The 25061-nt window shown below is 35.6% G+C and overlaps 1 protein-coding gene across 1 annotated transcript in view; it reads left to right on the top strand.

Annotated features, from left to right (window-relative positions):
* LOC123529018 (uncharacterized) overlaps nt 1-25061 on the top strand; it is a 69475-nt gene that overhangs the window by 21706 nt on the left and 22708 nt on the right. The window contains exons 6-21 of the mRNA XM_053521550.1: nt 2140-2347; nt 3245-3297; nt 3544-3771; nt 4787-4906; nt 5715-5895; nt 6258-6451; nt 8675-8987; nt 9867-10075; nt 11035-11294; nt 11740-11851; nt 15864-15992; nt 17107-17401; nt 19847-20052; nt 20608-20873; nt 23033-23108; nt 24192-24353. Coding sequence (XP_053377525.1) covers nt 2140-2347; nt 3245-3297; nt 3544-3771; nt 4787-4906; nt 5715-5895; nt 6258-6451; nt 8675-8987; nt 9867-10075; nt 11035-11294; nt 11740-11851; nt 15864-15992; nt 17107-17401; nt 19847-20052; nt 20608-20873; nt 23033-23108; nt 24192-24353 — 3012 coding nt within the window. The remainder of the gene's footprint in view (nt 1-2139; nt 2348-3244; nt 3298-3543; nt 3772-4786; nt 4907-5714; nt 5896-6257; nt 6452-8674; nt 8988-9866; nt 10076-11034; nt 11295-11739; nt 11852-15863; nt 15993-17106; nt 17402-19846; nt 20053-20607; nt 20874-23032; nt 23109-24191; nt 24354-25061) is intronic.

Here is a 25061-nt window from a genome sequence, read left to right as displayed (position 1 = left end):
TTGGTGTTCCCCAGGGCTCAATTTCACCTCCTCTTCTCTACATAAATGGTATTGTCCTCTATTCGATTACTTGCTGATGACGTTAGTCTTCACATCAGTGTTAAAACCCGGTCATTGCAGCTGAAATCGTGAATACAGATTAGAAAGACAAAGACTGGACTGTTTCTTTCATTCTTAGATAAACTGAATCTTTATTAATTTTTCGAACAGCTTCTAAACCTATAAACCTATCCATTCCATCCTTCTTATAATGAACGGTGCCCAGATATCAGGAGTCAAAATCCATAAACAGTGCGGAGTCACATTTTCTAATGATTGCGTTTTGAACCATTATACTGAAGGCATCAAAGTGAAAGAATGACACCGCGTCAATGTAATGAGAGAGCTGAAATTCATTCTTGATATATAGTCTATTGAAATCATTTATATAACTTATATAAGGCCACTTTTAGATAGTACGATGACATATTGAACAACATTACAAAACAATAGGACTTTGAACAAGAAAATGGATCGAGTCCCTCAAATTAGGAAGACGAAATCACTCATTGATCTTATTTCGAAAAAAGTGAAAAAATACCTGTCTCTTTTGCATCTCTGATAATGTCTGTGACATGTTTGCATGCAGTCACAGAAGTTCTAATGATTCAAGAAACTTATACTGCAAAAGAAAACTTTTCTCAAACTCATTTTTCTATTAACTGTATCTGAATGGAATCAACTAACCAGTGATTACAAAATCTCTTCAGTATTTTTAAAAGTAAGCTATGCATGTAATTAGATACTTGAAATAGGTCTCTCTCCCCGGAAACAGCACAAGCAAAGAGTAACTTGTCTGGAATGGACGTAAAAATACAACTGCACATTTTTACGTCGTTACAACAGGAGAAAATGAATATATTTTGATCACGCTGAAAGCGGTCACCTTGTAACTTGAAAGGATTTTTTTTATATTTATCATAGCTCAAACCAATAACGGACATGAAATATTTTTTCTAGAAGAGTCTTAAAAGTGTATTCCTCAAATTGAGGATATTTGCAGACGGTCTTACAGACCCAGCAAATTAACGAACTTAAAAAGGAAAAATAATATTGGAAAACAAAATTAGCAAATACAATACTAGTAACAAAATATCGTTGCTTTCTATTCGGTGCATTTAACTCGGGCAATAAAACTTAAATGTATAAATATTTACTCCTATTTAATCTATATCGATTAATAAATTAAAAATATAAATACCCTATGAACAGGAAATGTTTGATCTCAGAAACATTGTTTGATACCCCACCTCTCCTATTCAGATGTATTTACAAACATTCGTACCGAACTTGTTTCTCTGAATATAGAATTTTCTTTGTCAATTTTGTTTACAAAATCATAAAAACGTCTGTTAATTCAAAGACATTTCTAGTGGTATCCAGAAAAAACATTTGCTAGTGGTATCCAGCAAATCATAAACTATATTGATATAGTCCCAATATAAAAAAAAAAATAAAGATCCCAATGGCGTCTGAAAGTAAAGAGAGAATGAGAACTGTATATGTTGCAGAATATATAAAAAGATAAAAAAGAAACAAAAAGCAATATACAGGTTTGACATTACACTTTTTCATATTTGCAGTCATTCAAATCTGAACATAGTAAAAATCATATGCAATGCTAATTGCAGTTAATGCCTTTGAATAATACTCATTTTGGTCATCGCAATGATAGGCGAATCGGATAAATGTATCACGCATGTGGAGTGTTTCCATAACAACGGGCGTCAAGAAAGTCCGTTCCTAAGTAACACAAACATAAAGAGACTTCTAGTCCTGTAAAGTAGCGATATGGTACGAAATTTGTTTATCATTTTCAAATACTAGCATATATCGGCTGGCGTGAAGGCATGCCTCTATTTCGAAGTTCAGTATTTAATTGACAGGTGCTAGACACACTGCATCCCGGTTGAATTAAGGAATGCATTTGCACACGTTTGAAGAAGCGCATATTGGAATGAAAGATGATTCATTTCACGTTGCCAAAGGCCTTCAATCTGTGTAAGAGAAATACGTATTTTTAAAAATGTGTAAGTAACAAAAACTTTGAAAAGAAGCACACTAACGTATTTAAAACATAATTTTTGTATCTGTTTTCAGTCGGTTGTTCCTGATGAGATGAATTTCACACTTACACAGTTGAATTCAGTCGCTGAAGCACGAACAGGGGCAACTTTCAAATTCCAACTTGACATTCTTTTCCCGGGCTCAAGTATTGATATTTCTGTCGAGTTATTTACGCCTGACAATGAAACTACAGTTATGATTCTCTGTGACGTCACTGTCGCTTCAATAGGCTCAAACCTTGGTAAGTACTTTGCGTGGCACAATGGTTAATATTACAAGAACAAATCAAAGTTATACTGAAATGTTCGTCACAAAATTGTTTTTCTTTGAAAGGTTCGTCTTTCCTGTTTGTCCTCTATTATGGGGACTTGAAGTGTTGGCCGTTCGAAACTCTCGTCTTTAATGCTTATCATTTAAAGTTCAGAAAAAACTTTTTTGTTTAGTCCCTTCAATGTATCTGCACATTGAAATCCGCATCAACTGGTGCTAGAGGCGTGTGAGATAGTGCATATTTCATTACCTAAAATGAACAGTTATAGTCAAAGCAATACATTATTTTACTTGATCGCGTTCTATGCAGTTTCTAGCTTTTTTAAATCATGAGACTGTATGAGTACCGCTTTATGCAGTGCAGAGGAGCAGGAGTGGTGTTGCTGCTGTTCCTTACCTCTCATAAACCGTGTCTGCTATTGTATAAAATCTTTGAAAATATTAGAAGGATTAGTATGTACAACGAAAATGAACAGTTCAGATGATTGAAGATATAGTAAGATTGATATATTTCGAAATAAGCATAAGTTGAATGTAAGGTAAGAGTAATGCTTTTGTTCGAACCGTTTTATTTATGATATCTTTAGTTTTGTTTGCTTACGAGGCGAAGTTACTAAGCCACCTTGTACACTTGAACATCTATCATGTGCAAACTTTTTGCATTCAGTATACGGGTTTTTTAAATTTTTTTTTTTTTTTTTTTTTTTTTGGCTTTCCGCATTGACAAACTACTGTGAGTTTGATCATGTTCAATATACATAAACTATAATCTTATTTAGTTTCAAAACCTAAATTCGATCGCATTCCTTTGTATACATCTACATTTTGAAACCGTGCAAAACAAGTAGCTCCATTTGTATGTTTTCAGGAACGACTTTGCCTGGTGACGTTGTATTTGAATCAAAAGCCGGCTGGCCTGCGGTAAATGAAATTCTGCAACTTGTTGACTGTAGAATACTTATCATTTTATGTTGTTTAGATGTTTTTATTCATACAGTTAGATAAATAAAAAATCCTAACATTTATGTTAGCATCTCTTAGCATTTGTATTGCTATCTGGTTAAAAAAAACCTGATCCAATTCAGGTGTTGCATACTTCTTTAAATTTCTTTGATGAAATAATTTAGCGCTATTATTAATATTGTTTTATTTATCTTTAACATTTAGCACATGCCTGATATGGCGACCATATCGTTCGGGACCGTCACGAACAATGAATCTGATACAGTCAATATAGCCGCTAGCACTATCACAATCCTTTATTCAGCGGTGATGATCGAAAACTCATTAACAGAAAGCACAAAATACTGGATTAGCGCAGGAGCCGAATACCAGAATGAAATGTATATATGGGTGGGACAGGCTTCGTTTGATGCTATTGTTGACGGTAATCAGGTAGGTTCGTTTGTTTATGAGATTTAGTGCCTATTTAATGACCTATTGTCGCCAGTTGGATATTAATGTTCTTTGTGACGTATTCGGGAAATACATTTTGTTTACAAGTAAGGGAAGCATTCTTACTGTTTAATGTTCTGCATATAATCGTGACACGAAAACTCACTTAAAAGAATATGACACGCTTCGTCTCGAAGACAGAGAGTTTGTGAAAGCAATACGGTACACGGTCATAAAGACTGCTGCATGCATCAATTCGCACAAACCACATAAACGTACATAAATATATGTATTAATAATCTCTGTTCGTGTCTCATAAATCAGCAGTGGCTTTAAAGTGAAATTTGCAAGATTTGTCAATATTGTATTAGAAAGAACTGGGTGAAACAATAATACTGACGAAAGAAGTATCAAAATGGGACAACGAAAAAAACGTTATAGCCATTTGAATACCACCTATGTTATGAATTGGCAGCCATTTTGGGCACAACCACATATGGCGAATCATTGAATAACAACTGAGAGAATCATATTTTGTGAGCCATAATATAATATGAACCCTAGTGTGTGTGTAAAAGTGTATACTTAAATTTTAAGATCCAGGTTTAATTGTATTTTACATAATTTTGTCATAAATACCATATTTGGTAAAGCCTATATAAGGAAAGAACGATGACGTCACTGTGCCCAAAATGGCTGCTATTTCATTTAATTGACAAAATTTAAATTTGCCATATCTTTTTTGTTTGTAGTCCGATTTTCATACTTTTTTCGCCAGTTTATATTTTTCATTACACCCTTTCTAAATATATACACTGTCAAATGTTGAATATTCCCCATTTACAAACCTCACTCAGACTAAAGAAAGTACATATGCAGATGAATTCATGAAGCACCGCAAGTTTAGTGTCCATTATATATGCTTGTTGGATATTCATCCTTGTTTTTAATTATGTATTGATGTTAAAAAAGATTTGTTTCTCCGTGAAATTTAATCATATGCATTTTATTTCAGGATGTTGACTTGGTTCCAGACTTTACTGATACTATGCCGTCCAATATTGCACTCGGCAGTTCACACTTGATATCTGTTGAGATGTTTTTACCATATCCATACAGAGATTACACTTTCAAGGTAAAGAATTTGACTCAACGCCTACTTATTGCACTCATTACGACACAAACAAATTTTACAGGAAAACTAATCCAGATTTTTAAAGAATTAAACAGTTGTATAATTTCAAGGTGTCTTGGGTGTATTCAAACTGCCAGTTTTGACACATGATCAAATCTTGTAGCAAAAATCAGTAAATGTATATACTCGATCAAAATAGCTCAGATATTTGAGAATTTTAATTCAAATCCATCATTTTTAATCCGAAAGCAACATTTTCCTCACCTGAATCTCCGTAGATGCAACATCACGTGCTACCCCTAGCTTACATAGATAAGGCTTCAGCTTCTTTTCTCTCATTCCCTGGATACCATCAGCGATGAGTTGTCGGGGATGATTGATTTAAGTTGTAGAACTTGTTTCAAAATCAACTTGAAATAAATTAGTATTAACTCAAACTGGAAACTATCTCGATATATACTAGTACTCGGTTGCAATGGCAACTTTTGATACCAATTAACATACAATAAACTGAACGTAAAACCTTTAGATATAACTGAAAACCATTTGCTGTTTTGCTAGGATTTTTAGCTAACAGTATGGGATATTCCCGCAAATAAGATATTACCCCATGTAAGAAAACATGAAAACTTCAAGCAGAACGACGTTGATAGAGGATTTCTTTCAGGTAGTTACCATGTAACATTGTACAAGAAGCTGTCACACAAATAAATAATGTCATGCAAATGGTTTTGAAGCAACCTGAAAGAAACGATTAAGCCTATGCCTTAGTTTTGCCTCTAATCGAACTTTTGTTTTATGTATACAGGTGTTTACTCCTGCGGACACTGTCGGTGTGATGTCAGTATGTGGAATATGGTTTAATGAATTAGGGCAAAACTTCGGATGCGGAAATGACGTCAGTCAGTTTACGAATGAAACCGTGGCTGACCCTCAGGCTGCCGGAAATGCCGTTGCTGTTCTCAAGCTTGGAGAGTTATTGAACAAAGGTACATTTTTGGCGAGCATTACGATAAAATGTTTAAAGTAATGTACTGATATCACCATTGCATCACAAAAAAACAAAAACAATTTTCACAGTTTTAAGATTTTGGAGAAAGAGCATAGTTTGAACTCCAGTTTGCAGAAATAATACTGGTTTTCAATTTTAAATTATGAACAGTTCACCTACCGTTTAAGTACCCACAATGCTGAAACCATAGCCTATAGGGACTCAGGACTTTAAACTGAATATAATATTTTTTTAATCATGTGAACGTCAACGATTTATTATAAATAGAGGGATTCAGTGTAAGGACCAAACGAACTCACTCGATTTTTTCAAGATTGTTTTGTTTATGTTACAATCAAGCCTCAAGAGATGCCGTTGGAGATATCGTAGTAGCGGACAATAAAGTTGCCTTGACCTTCATAGCACATATGTATCCGGATGTAACAAAGGTCTCCCAACTTATGTCTCTTGGTTTAGCCCTGGAAGTAGATACTGATACAATGTGGATTGGTAGCTCTAACTTTACAGTTGATCCTGAAGTAACGACGGGATTGGTAAGTTATTTTATTTAATCGTACTGATATAATAATGATTGGTAGAACGAACATGAAGTGACGGCTAGATTGCTAAATTACTTTATGTAATTGTAACATTTGTAGCAGTTGGTCCTAGTACAATACCGTTTAGATTGGTAGCTGTATATGAAGTTGTTCATGGAGTAGAGGCAGGATTTGTAAGAAACATTATGTAACCATACAGACGAAATGAAGAGGTAACCTAACATAACAGTTAATCCTGCTGGAGTTAAGACGGGATTAGTAATTTTTTTTTTATAAAAGTGTACTGATTCTATGTGGATTTATAGTTGATCCTTGGTTAACGACTGGATTCTCTTGGTCACTTTGTGAATTGTATTGATACCATGTTGGCCAGTAGAATTAATTTTACCGTTTAACATGAAGAAACGACAAAATTGGTAAGTTTTTTTCATGTAATCGTACATGAAGACTAGTAGCTCTTATTGTGAAATTGGTCCTTCTTTCGTTTCAAAAGTCTTATCAGGTTAAAAAGAATGAAATGGAAGTTGTTTATAATTGTAAAATTATCATAAATCGAAAACCGAACCCCGATATAAAGGGTAAAGTCAATATGTAAGTATCTACTGGGAAATGATATGTAAAATGATTGGGATATAGTGGTGTATAAATGTAAAAGTTTGAGGTATATTCGTATACAAATGATGTCATATTGGCCCTTGGTCAGATCGTTGACAGAATCCCAACAGCGATCATCAAAGAGAATTTGCAGAAAAATAATTAAGCCATATGATTACAGAGACTTTGATGAATATAATCAATGTGAAATTCCAATATATTTACGGCTTCGGCTGATACTTGAATCTGTATCATTCTTTTGGTCCGGGTCTAAGCTGATGGTTTAAGGTTATGGTGCCGAATCTTGGTAGTGTTAAAGACCAGGTTTAAATTAGAGGCTTAAGACGAAACACCGTTAGAATTCAAGTTTAAGGAAGCGGTTTGAGGTTGTATATATTTGGTCTGAGACAAGAATTGAGGTTTAGACCAAGGTCGGTCGTGGGAAGGTCAGTCTCTCATGCTTGCGGCGTAAGCTAATATTTGCAGGGGTCTCCGATGCATATAATCAGTTCGTGATAGTTTGTTTAAACGGTTGATTTGAAACGTAGCTGTTATATGTAAGGTCTAAAGACATGCATTGGATTGATACCAGCTAACGTTTTGAACGATAAGGACCACATACTGATTTTAATTATCTGCTTGATTTTTAGTTAATTCATGTTTCTACCAATCATTTATAAATAATGGGCCAACATAATCATGAGTAGGCCCTATGGCAACTTGGGGAAAATATCAAACCAGTTTCAAATCAATCACAAAAGCAGATAGCCTAAGAAATTTTGTTTATACCTGGTTAGTTGAAAAGCTCGGTACACAAGATATTCTAATTTAGCAGCCAGTGCGCATGACGCGGAGACGAGATTGGTAAGTTCAGTTATATGTTGTCGCAATGATACCACGAACATTAGTTACCATACAATTGGTCCTGTTGTAACGACACTTTATGTAATGGCACTGATATGTAGACTGGTAGGTCTAATTTTACAGTTGATCCAATAACAACGGACATTAAAGGTCCAATACTAAGGAAAGTGAACATTTTAATTTCTTTTAAAAAGCACAGAAACTATTTCATTTTATTGGAAAATGAAAGTTGGTATGTAGAAATTCGAAATAAATCGCAGTATATGTACAATTATTTTTCTATGAAGTATGAAGAAAGTTAAAAAGACCTGGGGGGTCATTCTGTCGATTCATTGAAATTTCAACATAATACACATACATTTCTTTGAGTTCCAAAGACCTTCTGTAAATTTTGACCTGCCAATCTTCATTATTTAGTGTCTTGCAGAAGTCTATGCACTGGCTATGAAAAAAATTGCCAACTCACTTTCCCTTAGTAATGGACCTTTAAGTTGCAATAGAGACAGTTACAAAATATCAGATCGATACTGTGTTGATTGGTAACAAAAACCGTATTGTTGATTCCAAATTTACAATAGTCCTTTTGTTTTGTAGCGTCCAAATAACGGTATTTAATTTACATATGTATTTTTGTCTAGAATGCATTTAACCGGTTCGTAGATTTTATAAAGGCAGAATTTGCCTGTAACAACCGTGGCATTTTCACCGTAGACTTTACACTTGAAAAACAGTGACATTTTATCCTTATTTATGTTTTAGACTGACCCCGTGTTTATGTCTGTTACTTCGAGTCTAAGTCCTACCCTGGATGATGCGGTGGTCGGCCAGCCCTTTTCACTTACCTATGAAATCCAAGTACCCCCTCCCACTACAGACGGTGTTGCCTCCCATTACGTTCTGGAAATTCTTGCACCATTCGATGGTACACCGATATTTTCTGTCTGCTCATTCAAAGTGACATCCGTCGGACAAGATTTGCCATGCCTAAGAACAGAAGATTTAGTCACTGAATACAGCTCTCGGGTTACTGGCAGCACCCCTTCGGAATCAGACAGAGCTATCATTGATCTTGGTAAATAGAATTTTGTTTTTTAAATTAACGGAACGGAGTAGCGAGAATACTTATCGCGCAGTTCGTCAGTACTTACTTTTGACGCTGTTTGAATATCGAATGTAAGACTTTTTAAGCACTCAAATGGAAGTTTCAATATATAAATCCCGCCTCATCGAAAATGTACGAGACTGAATACCCCATACTTCACAGTACAGCTCACAATCAATTATGTTTACACGGCGTTTTATTGAATTTTGTTATGTTGTGATTTTGCGGACAAAAGTCCTTTTATTGTATAGGATTGACATGGGTGGTTTATGTCGCAAATTGTGTAGCATGCCTTTAACATTTTTACTGACATTTTAAAGAAAATTGGAGCTGAAGTGGAAAATGTTTGCCACAAGTAAAATGCCATGGTGAGACAGGGAGATAAAAGTCTTGATGAACTCGTACAATTTTTTAGTGACCCACGGGAGATGCAGCCGCTATTTATTGTTATGTTTCATATCTGCAATGTACTCAAATACCATTGGTCAGCAGTATGACTGATAAGCTCCGTCTATGTATATGTATTTTTGCCTATCTATACGTACATTATCGACTTCTTTTTAAGAAATAAATACGAAACTCAAAAAAGCATTAAGGTATATGTATTTTTTCGCCTATCTATACCTACATTGTCAACTCATTTGTTTTAGAAATAAATACGAAGCTCAAAAAAACATTTAGAAAAGCAGGTGTGATATAAACTTGAAAGTTTATATATCTTGTTATGAAAAGTAAAATAGTTAGTTCTTAATTTATATTGATTTGATATTTTACTTGTCAAATCTTAATTTACTTGGTGTCTATTAATTTTAACTGGTCAAATGGTAAATGCCACATATACATTTACAGGTCATGTGACAAATCTAGAATTATTTGGAGATGCCGGAGATGATATAATAACTTTAGAAGCAATTCTAATGCCTTTAGCATCACACAGCAGTGCTGTTGCAAACTCTGAGCATAACGTCAGTCTAGGTGTAACTGTTGGAGCCAGCAGTGTGCACTTAGTTGATTCAGCAGTTTCGATCTCCGGTGTAGCTACGGTCACCCCAGTAACGGTAAGATTTGTGGACAGCAATGATTTTATTACGCAAGTTTGATCTTATCTGAATGATTAACTATGACTTTATTTAAGAGCAAATCACTTAATCAGATATATTATTTCGATTCTAACACTTTACCAAGGATTTTTAAATACATACTCGACGACATCCATCCAAAGGGGTCTGACACGTATAGGTCACCTTAATATGGCATAATAAATAGTCCCGAGCAAAAACACGGGTCAATGCATATATAACTGTGACCAGGGAAATTGCTCCATATGGGCCCTTTAACTACAACACTCTACAAAACGCCCAGAATTTTAAACACACTTCATTGCATCCACTGTTTCTCATATGAATTACAGGGCTATGCATTTCCACCCATGAAAACACACAACTCGCGTGCTGTTGGCAGAATAGCACAGTTATATATGCATTGACCCATGTTTTTGTCCCCAGTGGCTTGGAACTATTTATTATGTCATATTAAGGTGACCCACACGTGTCAGACCCCTTTGCATCCATCAAATAAGTGTCTGTTTTCTGTTGGTTTCTTTTTTAGCGATCCGGTAAGCATTTAACTTATGACATAATTATGACAGAAAAATGAACTGTTGTTTAAAAACACACAATGTTCGGCATTCTGTGTTAAAAAAGGAAAATGAATTGGGTCGTGTTATAAATCCGCTTTATTCACTAGTTAACAAAGTAAACTAAAACTGTTAGTTATAAGGTAACCCTTACAGTTTGTACATCTCAGATATAACGTCATAGCGTTAAACATCACAGTTTGTACATCTCAGATATAACGTCATAGCGTTAAACATCACAGGTTTCGTGATATAAATATGTTAGGTGCACAATCAAAATAAAATGTTTAGAAAAGAAATAAGTTGTATGTCTTCTACGGAAATCAGCAAAGGGGAGATAATCAAACACCAAGCTTGTACATTAAATATTTTTTTATTTAGAACAGCACAGCGCCCGCTTTTACCATGTCGTTTTATGATACCACGGATACAGTGCCAGTGACAGGTTCAACAAAGGTCATCGTTGACATGGTAACATCGCGGAACGTCACTTACGATGAAATGGATATGGAATTCTTGATGCCAGTTGGAACGGAATACAGCTATTTTCACGTATGTCGCGTGGATATAGCTTTTAATGGCAAGAATATGCCATGCATGACTCCAGAATGGTATGCGAAAATGATACAGTACTCATCCCAGTAAGTTATTTGAATTTCGTTATGAATTTAACAACAGACTTCAATTCGGTTTCATCAAGCACTTAATCAAAATGTAATGTCACGTCAGTGTAATGTATTGTAAAAAAAGCAAAGTTAAATAATTAAGGGAAATTGACATCCATTTAAATATGAAATTGTAAAAAAATTATTCCATGCAAAGCTTCTTGTTAAACTTATTTTCTTTTTATAATATGAACGTTTGGACGACTACTGAAGAAATGACTGGCGGTTTACAGTTCAGTCAAAATTAATCACCAACTCTCGTTACAAATATAAGGCTTTCAGAATAAGTAGTGAAAAATTAGTCCCGTTGAACTTTCTCAACGTTTGATTTTAATGCTCTAATATCCAAATTATGCAAGTTTTACTTTTATTAAAGTACAAACTCAGTTTTGGTTGTTCAGCTGAATGTAATTATTTGTAGATTTGATAATTACGAGGCGGACCGTGCCAGGTTAAATATAGGCAGCATGTGTAACCTTGAATTTGTGGATAACACAGATGAAGATAAAACTACGTTCGAAGTATATCTAAAAGTAAGCTTGTATTCATTTTAGTCTTAAAAACACAAAAAGAAATTGTGCCATTCATTTCGCTCGAAGTATTTGCTGTTCTACATTTGTACCGCGTGGTAAATTCTAAAATACAGTTTATTAAATGATTTGAAATTCTTGTTGCCCAGTCTTTGGATGTCGGTCATTTTAAATATAAATGGTATCAAAACATTTGTTTTAGCGAAAGGCAATGGCGATGGATATTTCATGATTTCAGGAAAAAGTACCAATGATAACAGTAATAGTATTTCATTCAAACCGTCATTTTGCCAATGCTTACCAAACACTCAAGTATCATTACCATATTTTGTGATAAAATTGCGTACCTGAAAAAAAATAGAATACCAATGTCTTAATACAAGATTGTGTACATAATTAATGAATCATCGTCCTTAGGTGTTCTAAAACGACCCGTAATACTGATAAAAAACAAGGATAAATATCAAACAGGGAATGTCACTTTCCAAAAGCGCTGCCTCCCCAAAACTCGCAGCACGCAGATGTGCACACTACCAACACACACACTCACATACAAAGCAATTACACGAGGACCAAACGAACAAATAAAGGGACACAGTGGGGCGGTCAGTGGCAGAGCTTCAACCGGCTTATGGTGCGCACCGAACTGCACTCTTACCCCCCACCATGCTCAAAAGTCACGGGACAGTGTAAATAAAAGTAATACCCGTCAGGCGAATCTCTAACACACGCAATGAAAACTAAAGGCATCGCATGTAAAACACAAAAATACTCCAGAATAATTATGTAAAAAGCAAACCTTAAGAACCTAAAACGTACGTAATCAATGCCTCTGCAGAAGACAGTGTATCAAGAGAAATACCCTTGAGGGCCCGACGAAACAGGCCAGAAGACAAAAATCAAGGTCAGTCCTGGTGGGATTTAAAAACTGCTTATCACAAGTCCTCCCCTTCAGACAGAATCAAAGAGGGAAGCGTAGTGTCCAACTGTAAACGGATTGAACAATAAACATGCGGTGTGTCTCAAAAAAGTTGAGTCGTAACCTCTTTTAAGAAATCGTTTTATAATTTTACCAAATACTGTTGGTAATTACTATGACCAAACATCTTACGAAGTTTGTAAACCACATCTCCCCAAAAATCGGATTTTGAAATACCTTCTCGCAGAAGTGTCTTTGAATTACTACTGAATTCTAAAGCCAAATCAGAATACCATAATAAAAGTTAGCAAAATATTTACGCAATTTGTAACAGCGGTAGCCATTCTGAAGAAGTTTATGTATAATAGGTTAATTACGTTTATTGAAATTCTCAACATGACTACACGCTCTGGCAAACCGAATTAATTGAGAAATATAAAACCGTAAGATGTAGCCTGAGGTACATTCCCATCCAAATGGGGGGAATTTGCAATACTTAAAATAAAATCATCCCTCTTGTCATAAATTTTGGTATGTGTATAATATTGTCATAAATAGAGAGATGTAAATCTTAAAATCTTTGAAGCAGCAGTACCCGAATTGTTAGTTTTATTTAACTGGAACTCCTGGGAATAGATAGTTTCTACCAACTGACCAAAAACCGGTTTATCCATATTAAGAATATCACCCAGATAGCGTGATGTATTATTGAATGCAGTAATAATGTCTGCCTGCGTATCTGGAGAAAGGCTCAACATAGTCTCTTTCAAAAAAAAAAAAAAAACAACAACAAATCTGCGACATGGGGTGCACAGTCTGCTCCCATGGGAATACCTAATACTTGCCTGTGTCTGATTGCCTATTTTGGAATTATATATAATAATATTTTCGAAAAGAGAACCTCATTCGTTATGCCCTCCTTTGAAGAAAAGTGGGTAATTGTTTTGTTTATGTCTGTCGGTAGACACCTTTTTCCGTTCAAATTTAGGAAATATTCGGTCTCCAGTGTTCAAACCTTTTGTTTTGAAGGTTAGGGAATCAATAAACAAACTTCATAGGATATTTGCCTGTGGTAAGTAGATATGGAGTTTCGTGAGTGAAAAGTCAGTGTTACAATGACCTTGATATTAAATTAGTTTCTTATCTATAACGGGGTCTACAGTGGTCAAATTTCTTAGGTTGATTGTATGTGAGCAATAGTTGATCAGATCATTAGGTCAAACATCAAGGTCAGAGCATACTTGAGACAGAAAGTCACACACCCAGTTACACCCTGCAGTCAATCGTCAGGGGCATACAGCTCCTGTTTATATTGATTTCCTTAATCACAAGATAATAACGTACTATTAATGCCCCCTGTCTTGTTAGTCTTGTTAGTTTTATCAGTGGCAAATCAAAAATCATATAAAACTGTAGTCTTAGTTATCCTCCTACTGTATACATGAACAAATTGGAATGAAGGTGTTTGTTAAATACCTTGACTGTACTCCATGCACCATGACTCATATAAAACAATTACGTAATACTGATCAAACTAGTCATTTTTCGCTTGGAGAGAAACAAGACCGACATCTTAACGATTATTTCTTTAGTCCTTACTATATTATTTGTTCTAATTGAAATCATTTTCATTTATACATGTATCAAGCCGTACCCACTTATTAACGGATTTCTCAGTTCGAAAGTAATGTCACAGTTATATTTGACGTGTTGAGTATTCGCTAATCATTTGTAGAAAGAATTTTCCAGAACCAGTATGTTCAGCTAGTACACTCTATGAACCCGATTCATATTTTTTTCTGGTAAGATTAAATAATGGTTAATATCTTAAATTTTTGATATTTCTGGATTATAAGCTGTGTATCGAGAAATATTTATAGGTTATTAGCTTTGTATCGGGAAATATGCACGAGTTCTTCAGCGGAAATATTGCGCGACTTTAGGAGCGCAATATTCTTCCGCTGAAGAACGAGTGCATATTTCCATAAGCAAAGATAATAACCTTTTTATTACATACGCATCTACACGTATAAATATTATGTAAAGATCATAAATATTTTCAATAGCCTGAATAGGATTGACAATACTGAACTAAATAGAAAAAATTAGTGCAACAACACACACTGAATTACGTCACGCACCCGATATGAAATTCAGGCGTCAGTGTATGGAAAAATATTACCGTTTCCGGTACCAGTGTACTTAACGGGAAATAGAAACGAGTATGTAATAAGTACGAGATCAGCGGTGGAAATATTGCGCGACTTTAGGAGCGCAATATTCTTCCGCTTAAAAACGAGTGCAAATTTCCCGACGCAAAGACAATAACCTTTTTAATACATATACTTATCTACACGTATGTAGTGTTAAAATGAGCCGTGTCATGAGGAAACCAACATAGTGATTTTGCGACCAGCATGGATCAAAACCAGCCTGCGCATCCGCGCAGTCTGGTCAGGATCCATACTGTTCGCTTTCAAAGCCTTTTTCTATCGGAGAAACCGTTAGCGAACAGCTAGCCAAACTGCGCAGATGCGCAGGCTGGTCTGGATTCATGCTGGTCGCAAAGCCACTTTGTTGGTTTTCTCATGGCGCGGCTCATATTATGAATGTGTTCAATTGCCTGAATAACATTGAACTAAATAAAAAAAAAACATGCGACGACACACATTAAATTACGTCACGCTTCCGATATGAAATTCAGGCGTCAGTATATGAAAAATATTGACGTTTCCGGTACCATTGTAACTTAACGCGGAATAGAAACGAGTCAACATTCCTAACGGTTGATCTAGATATACATATATGTACAGATAAGGCCCGTGGCCTATGCTATACATAATTATATGTATATATATTTCAAGTTGACAAGTTGTCTTTAAGACTGAAAAGACCACGATATGGTCGGTTTCCTCTTATCATGAAAATTATGTTTTACTCTCTCTCTCTCTCTCTCTCTCTCTCTCTCTCTCTCTCTCTCTCTCTCTCTGCGCGCGCGCGCGCGTGTGTGTGTGTGTGTGTGTGTGTGTGTGTGTGTGTTAGTTTAAATGTTGAAATTTTCAACCCATTTTCTCAATGATTAAATTTTATATTTAGGTATTAGATCGTGCTGACCTTGTTGACATGACGTCTAAGTGGATATCAACTGGATTACAATACTCGTCAACAAATCTCTGGGTAGGACAACTGAGGCTTGATGCGACCAGAGGAACCTCCGTTTCTCCGGTGAGCGGAACTTGCTTTTACGTCCTGGTTCTGAGAAACCTCCGCTTCTCCGGTATGCGGAACATGTTTTTACGTTCTGGTTCTGAGGAACCTCCGTTTCTCCGGTAAGCGGAACATTTTTTCACGTTCTGGTTCTGAGGAACCTCCGTTTCTCCGGTAAGCGGAACATGTTTTCACGTTCTGGTTCTGTTGAACCTCCGTTTCTCCGGTAAGCGTGTTTTACGTTCTTGTTTTGTAGTTATTTTTCAACAACTTTTTACTGGTGACACGGGCAGTTATTTTATGGATCTTTCTAGTTCATCAAAACATCAAATCAATTCTCGTGAACATATATGACTTCTTAACAGGAGATGCAGTTGAAAAAATGCTAAATATAAAGATGAATGATAAATCACTGTTTTGTCAAACCTAAGACCATGTTTTTTTCACAAGTTTTTTGGTCAGACTTTCAAACCACCAGGAGAGAGTTGCACCAGTTAAACTTTCTAGTGCATAACCTTGTTTATTTTCTCTGTATATCATATATTGATGAAGATACACCATGATACAGATTATAAACAATAAAATATGTGATATTTAACAGGTTTAGTGTCAAAACTTTATCAGTGTCACTGACAAATTTGAAGTAGAAATTGTTTTAAATTCAACAAGCAGACAGCTTAATCAGCGGGTATAATGTTTGAAGCAAATCGGTCAAGATTTGATCTTAATGAATAGCATTCCGCTAACTGGTATTATATCGACATCAAAGCTCATAAGTCAGGATTATCGGCAAATTCAGCTGCATTTCCTTCTGATAGTTTGGGTTCATTAATTAATTAACACTAAAGAAGACTTTGGGTAATTTAACATTGCTTCCTACTGTAAATGAATCGTATTCAGAACTAAATAGTCTGGCGCTCGTATTCATATTGCTATAATCCATACACATTCGGAAGAAGACTGTAAGGGCCCACCCTTGCCAATGCCATGAACATGTACGAGAGAAAATTTAATGTCTTGTCATCTGTATTCAAATTGTTAGAAATTAAATGTACTCTGACAAGGTTGATTCTTTTTATTGCAGACCCAAATATAACGTGAAACGTTTTTTCTTTTTATTATTTTGTTTCAGACCAAATCTTCATACACAATTCTCACTAGAAACACAACAGTTTCACCTATACCAATAGGACTGACGGTGTCATACAGTTTATTACTGAAAATAGGGAAAGGTGACACAGCACATATACAGGTGAAGGCCACAGCCCAGCTGGAAGGTGCACATATATGTACTGTCCGTGTTGTCAGTGCCGGCTCTAATCTACCCTGTGTCGTAGATGAAGTTACCACCAGAACTTATACAAACTGGCCAAGTGAAAGCGGGCGACAAATAGTGGAATTAGATGCTGGTTTTGTAACCAACTATGGTATGTCAGTAGAAAACTATGTTTTATACACAAAGTCTTTCCAACCACTGTACTACTTTGAAAAACCATTTCATTTTATTTTATGCCTTGGCATGACTTATAAATCCAAAATATAGTCGAACCTTGCAAACTTTAATGGAGACTTAAAATGATATATTTCTTTATACCCCAGTCACACATACGGATAGCTACGTCTAGCCACGGATAGAAACGTATTAAGCCGTATCGATCCGTACCTGAGCCGTACCTCAAAGTAGTTATCCGTATCAGTCCGTACCAACACTTGATCAAAACGTATTCAAGACTTGTCCCAAACTTGCAAGTTTCTCCAACTTTTGAACATGCACAACAGTTTGAGCGATCCGTAGCCATTTGAGCGTGACTTTAGTCCAACTTTGTTGAAACTTATTCATCCGTAGTTAAACGTACTAAACGTAGTTATCCGTACTGAAGCGTACCTTGTCGTAGTTTGACATGATGTTAGAGATAATCGTAAAGAAAACGCTGGCTACAAGTGGCCTATTAATATGAAACTTACCCACCCGTTACTAAAACTTAATGCAAACGTAGTCATGCGTATTGATCCGTAGTTTAGCGTAGTTATCCGAGGCTGCCCGTACTTAAGCATAGTTCAACGTAGTTCCCCGCAGACACGTCCACGCGCTGGTCAGTTTGCCAGGCACAGTAAAACGTAGCACAACGTAGTACGCCGTACTTATCTGTACTTATTCGCGTCCTGTATCTTTTTGTTCCCCGTTTCTCACCATTTTTCCCGTACTAAGGCGTACTGCTCCGTACTTATCCGTGTCCGCCTCCCCACAGACCAATCCCATCTGCACCGTATCACAACGCACGGACATATCCGTATGTGTGACTGAAGCTTAAAGAACAGTACTAGAAGATAATTCTTAGATATGGAAAATTCCGATCTGTCAACTAAGAAAACCATTGAATACTGTTTTATGACTTTATCGTTCAGACAATTTTTTTTTGTAAAAATAATTTGATCATTGTCAGCAAGGTAAAAAATAATATTTCCTTTAACGGTCTGTTTAAGCTGTTAAAGAAACAAATATGAACTGCCTCGATAGCCTATTGGTAGAACGTCCGCTTCGAGTGCGGGAGGTCGTGGGTTCGATCCCCGGCCGCGTCATACCAAAGACGTAAAAAAGGGTACCAGTAGCTCTCTTGCTTGACGCTCAGCATTAAAAGGGAAACTGACTTCTCTTCTCTTATACCCTCGTGGCGGTGATTCCATCAGGAATGAGGTGTCGAGAGTGATTGATATGAGTTTTAGAACTTGCTTCAAAATCAACCTAAAATAAATTATGTATAAACTGAAGAAACAATTAAAGTGTATAGAGTTTCTCACAAAATTGCGAATACCATTGTCTTAAAGGTTAAAATTCGGAAAAAAATGTCAGATAGCATATGTTTTGCGGCAATTTTGGTATAATCGAAGGATCATTGGCTTTATATTAGTCACGATATATTATCAAATCTCAAGGTACAAAGTATCTAGGGGCTTAATTGGAGTCACGCAGGTCTTACCGTCCGTTCGTTCGTCTATCCATTTTCATGTCCGCCCCTTGTCTAAACCGCTAGAAACTTGCAGCAATAATTAACCTCATAGACGACGTGCGCAACCGAGGACACAAGGTCAAAGGTGACTGTCACACTTGGCGGTCAGTCACTAAAACTTAACTTATTGTCCACACCATGTATTCTAAACCGCTTTGAAGAATTTCATTAAACTAGCACTTCAAGGCGACGTGCAGAGTGTACAAACCATGTTACTTGGTCCAATGTCAGAGTAACTCATGGAGGTCAAATGTCAAATAGCTCAACTTCGTATCCGCTCCATATCTTCTAAGTCGCTTTGCAGATTATGATTTAACTAGCATCAAATATTTGCAACATCAAGATGACTTGCAGAGTGCACTGATCATCAGGTCCAAGGTCACGAATTAAGATATTTTTGTAAGAATTGTAAGAATAACATTTGCCGTTGTGCATGGAGGAACGCTTTGTTATAATAAGTAGAAAGACTTTTTAAACAAAACACTTAAACCCCAAATATCCTAAGTATACATTAGAAATAAACGAACTGTATGGTTTGAAAAGAGACTTGCTAGAAATATACATAGTAGGAATTGCCTGCCTCTGACAAATTGGGGAGCAAAAGCCACTGTTCCATATCCAGATTGTTATTTGACACAAACTTCAGTCATGGTTTGTCCATGATTTGCCTCCACTAAAAGTGCAAGCTCGAATATCTTATAAGCGTAGCCATCTTTTGAACTGGTTATTAACTGGTGTAGCTGAAATAATTCTTGTATGAAGAACTGTGTGGCATGTGTCTTTCTTTGTAACAACACAATTTTGTGCTCTCATTGCTGTGTATTGCTGATTACTGTAATGTTGCCTTTGAATGTGTCTACATAGGATCTGACAGCGAAAATATGACGGCTAACAACTACTACGATGCCGACACGATGGTTGTTGAGGTACTCGTTCGAGCAAACCCAGTGCAACCGGCCGGTACATACCCTGTCGATATAGAAGTGTATTATGATACAGATCGTCTGGTAAAGTCGACATTCACGCAGAGTGACTTTATTACCACTGAAGATTTGTCAGGCGTTGCTACGGTAAGAATTAAATGTGTTCATTAGGAGATAACCACGGCGAGATTCAAAAACGACAAAAATTTCGTCAAAATGCTTGATTTCACCTGGTACGTGGCGCAGATCAGGAGAGTAAATTGCAAAAAGTCAAAATTACTTTTTTTTTTCAATTTGTGATACCTATTGAACACTTTGAAAAATGCAGCAATTAAAAAGATTTATATCTGATAAATAATCTGGCAGTTGTAAGAGATGAGAAATGATTATCATCATTTAACCTCACGAAAAAATTCACCAATAAATAAATAAAAAGAAAGATCTTGCGAAATAGTCAAATTCATTTTAATGCATTAATGATATCAAAACTTAACATTAGAAGTCATCGAATATCTCATTTAAGATAATTATTCTAAATAAGTGTTGAAACCTAACCGCAAAAGTGGGCGTTTCCAAAGCGTTTCAGTGTTCTTTTTATTAGAAAATAACAAAGGGAACATTTTGATTGAGTTCTTTCTGTATAACATTTCATCAAACAATTTTTACCTCCTGTTTACTTTTGCTTTCTTTTACAATTATCAGACGGTTACAGATCCCGTAAACGTAACGGTGATCGTCGGTGAGATCACTGGAAGCTCTGACAACACAACCAGTGTCACTCTTGGAGAAGCTAAACGTGTACTGATTTTTGCCGTTATACCTGAAGGATCATCCTACGATCTTGAATTCTCGTTTATAATCCCATCTGCTGATGTAGGAAAGGTTGAAATCTGCGACGCGGCGATTGTTTCTGTTGGTGATAATCTTCCTTGTATAGATGTCCTCTCCGAAGCTGTTATTTCATCATCGTAAGTTTAAGATTAAAAGAATAAAGAATAATTGTCTTTGATTTTCTTGTATGGAATATTGATGCGACATGCTTTTTGATATTGCTTTTTAATGCTTGATTTTCATGTTTCGCTGTTTGCTTTAGTTCATTTATTTGCATTCTTTTAAAATACACTTAAGTCCCCGACAGCCACAAAATTAACGATCGCCATCGGCTTGACATGTTTTACTTTAGTGAACCTGATAGTAGCTATATAAGATATGTATTTGCCCGTTCCTAGAAAAAAAACAACATATACGTAAAACCGAAAGACGTTTAAAGAAAAAGCGAAAAGCAGAAAGCATTTGCAAACAGGAAAAGGGAAAAGCAAAACGCTATTTAAAAGCATATAGCAATAAGTAGAAAGCAATCAGATGTTCAGTAGAATCCAGCCATGTTAAGATTGCTTGACGTGAACATGTTTATAGATTTTAAAAGAGAGTATGTACATCATTTTTTGAAAAGGCAGATGGCAAAAACAAAACTTCAAACGTAAAATAGTAATAATAATAATAATAATAATAATAATAATAATCAAGGTGCAAACAGAATTTCGCACCGGGATTCCATAGTTCCGTCTTGTGATTGTTTGGCGTTTGGTTCCACCACATTGTCTTTATGCTCAAGACCAATCAAATAATTGTGATTCAGCAGGTTTTGTTTATAAGGTATTAGCTTTGTATCAAGAAATATGCACAACTTCTGCAGCGGAAATATTATTCCGCTTAAGAATAAGTGAGTTTATTTGTTAGGAGACAATCTATTATATATCCTTCTTTAGCGAAGTAGTATATCATATGTGGAAGAACTCTTTCTCTGTTTGGCGCCAAACAATACGTCGACGGTCGTTAAATTTTGCGTGTTTTAGCGTATTTTCATGACTTTTTAACATCGGCTATACGCCGCATATAGAATTTGCTCGAGCTGCGCCCTCGTGAAATTATTCCGCAGCCCTATAACCTCTTCGTATTGTTTCAGTTATGTTAAAAATCTATGCATATTTCAATCTCAGTAATTTCAGCAGAGTTATGACCCTGAATTTGTCATATTTTTTACTGTTTATGCAGTTAGACCGAATTTCACCAAACCTCACGAGTGATTTGAGTGAAGCGTAGTGGTGCATATTATCGCATGTTCTGACTGAATTATTTACAGCGCAGTCGTGATCCTTGATTTGTCACATTCTTTGATCTGTTTTTCTCCTCCGATACAAATGGTTGAAATTCCACCAAACATCACAGAAAATACATATATATATAGTTGGAATATTATTGTTCAGTGATGCTCTCTGAAGTTATGGTATTTTAAGTTTTCTGTGTGGTTAGGGGTGGAAGACATCTTTTTTCGTGAAAAAATAAAACAATCTCATTTGCCATAGAAACGCGAGATGTCCCGATGATCAGAATTTCTATTACATTTGGAAACTCATTCAAATATTAAAATGAATGCTTTGCATTGGTGCAGTTTAAACTTCTGTTTGAGAATTCGCCCAAACGTACAATACGGTATGTAAACACAAATATCTTAATTACTTTGAGTAGTTGATAAAGCCAGTAATAAGCAACTCTTTTTAACAAGGGTGTAGATATTTATAATTCTTACTTATTTTAGATATTTTGAATTTATTGTATCAGATTTTGTGTTTCATTTACCTCTTACGTAGCAAGGTTTTTGAGGATGTTTTGATTGCCAGATAATTCAATTCATAATTGACTGTAAAGAACTAAATGAGTGATATTAGGGGAAATTAATTGTTTGGCAATTGTCAAAACGATCCATTGTGTGTGTATGTGTGTGGAGGGGGGGGGGGGGGTATTATTCTAGGGATAACGCATGTTTTTTTCTGTTATAACATCTGCAGAATCCAGAAAGATTGGTTCGTGCCCGTGAAGGGAGAGAATACCAACGTATCCGGATTGATTCTGTACACGATACAAAATACGCTAACGCTATACTTAGACAAACAATAATCAGTAAAAGAATGAGTATCTTTAATGCATTCTTAATATACATTTCTTTTTTAGTTTTAGTCTAATTAAAGTCAGTCCCTTTACATATTTAGATGTTTTATTATATTTCAACTAATAATTTGTTTGCACCGTTGAAACAGTGTAGTTGAGGTACTTTTTTCTTTACAAGTGGTGACTCTGCAATATTCAATCTGGGATTCGTGTGCAGCCGTGTGTTGAGGCCTGGAGACCAGAAAGCTAACACGGTAAGAATATCATAAGGTGTTTAATGGAAATATTAAATTCGATTTGATTGCAATTTATATTTAAGAGATAGCACAACAATTATAACATGTATCTATAAATTTAAAAAAAAAAAAAAAAAAAAACCAAAAAAAAAAACCACACAAAATTATATATTAGTAAATCATAATCTGTATAAGGCCATAAAAATGTAAAATATAAAAGAGATAAGAGACACTTGGAAGATGATTCTTGGATGATTTGACAGAAATCCCAATTTTGTTTTTACCCGTAAAAATGCACAATAATAGCATTCAATCTTTATATTTACAGTTTAAAGTAGCTTACTACAAATATGTGAGATGTCTTTCCAATAGATAAATAAATCGCAGTAAATCGTCGGCTACCGATCTTTACAATAAAGATAAACAGCCTAATAAAATCTGGAACGTAGATCCCACGGAAGCACCGAGAACAAGGCAAACAGTGAAAATTTCAGACTCGGTTTGATTGAGTCTGTTCATGAGCAGTATTGGAAAATGAAACACTGCCCATGCCACCCGGCACCGGCTTAAGCAGTATTCAATCTTCAAATCTAAATGAGTTGAAATCAATGATCCCGAAGGACTAGAAAATATAACAACACTGAGATAAAGTCGGGGCGACTTTTTACGGCCGCCATATAACACTTAACACCCGCTGTTGTGAAGTAAATAAAATCTGGAAAGTAGATCCCTCTGAAAAACACCCGCCGATTTGCCTTCCGACCAAAAATACAATTCCTGATTTTAATTAGAAATATCCGTAAATCTTAACGAAAATAAACGTTCCTTTCTTTCTGTACAATGTGCAAAGTGAATGTAATTGTAGTAAACTGAGCTATCAAAGCTATCAGTCAAGTACTGCCATCCCATTGCAAACAACAGAGGCAGCTCCTTTAGAATACAAGTATAAAAAACTACAGAGATTCCTCTATAGAATATACTTTTCCTGTAGACACTCAATAAAAATCAAACGGCATACTACAGAGAATGGCAATGTATACACTGGAAGAAATACTATTTTAATGTCCATGCCCCATAGTTGTATTTCCAATTATATTCTAGGTTGTGTTTGAAGCCTACGTACGTGTGTTGGACAACGGTAATGCCGCGGTAGGCGACACTGTCACAGTTACAGCGTCAATGAGATCGTTCAGTAGTACAGTGGAAATTGACTCGGTGGTATTTACTGTAGAAGATCCTAGTTCGTTTGTTGACAGAGTTCATGTAAGTGATCTTAAGAGATCGAATTCAGAACTTAATATTTTACTATTGAAAACTTAATTAAGAGTTAGGTCCATGTTTTGGGGAAAAAAGTTTGAACATCACCAAATCATAGAAAGAAAGAAATTGTTTTACATGAAAATTAGTCAGCATATAAAACATTTATATTATTCTGCAAAACCAATGTCAATTTACTCATATACATGTATGTATTAAATTCCAAAAAGGGGACTGCATGAAGGGGCCACACTTCTGGACAGTTCAGCGCTTTTAAAAACTCACCATTTTTAAAAAGCTGTTACATGTCTCCGTTTTGATGCATCGCAACAATGTACCAGTGCTTAAACTTTACATAACTAGGTAAAACGTCCTTTTTTACAAGTGTTTACTTTTATTTCTTTACAAGTGACATTCCATTTTAAAGGGGGACAACACTTTTAGAATATTTTAAGTATCGTATCCAATTCTACGGGACGGAATGGTAAAATGTATTGGACAGATAGTTTTTTTAAAAGATTTGTTCATTTTCTAAAAAACATCTGTGGTTTTTTGATATACTGCCAAACCTTAAGTAAATATTCACTGAAATCATATGTAGTAGTTATACAGTCATGTTTTCCGAATGTTTAGAGGTGAAATGCATGGTCCGTTGGAGAGTGTTTAAGTTTGTTATGAATTAGTTCTCCTTAATGGCCGCAATTTAGTTTCAGA

The sequence above is a fragment of the Mercenaria mercenaria genome, chromosome 13 (genome assembly GCF_021730395.1).
Source record: "Mercenaria mercenaria strain notata chromosome 13, MADL_Memer_1, whole genome shotgun sequence".
Taxonomy (NCBI): Eukaryota; Metazoa; Mollusca; class Bivalvia; order Venerida; family Veneridae; genus Mercenaria; species Mercenaria mercenaria.
The sequence above is the reverse complement of the archived record's forward strand: the minus strand, read 5'-3'. Positions and strand labels throughout refer to the sequence as shown.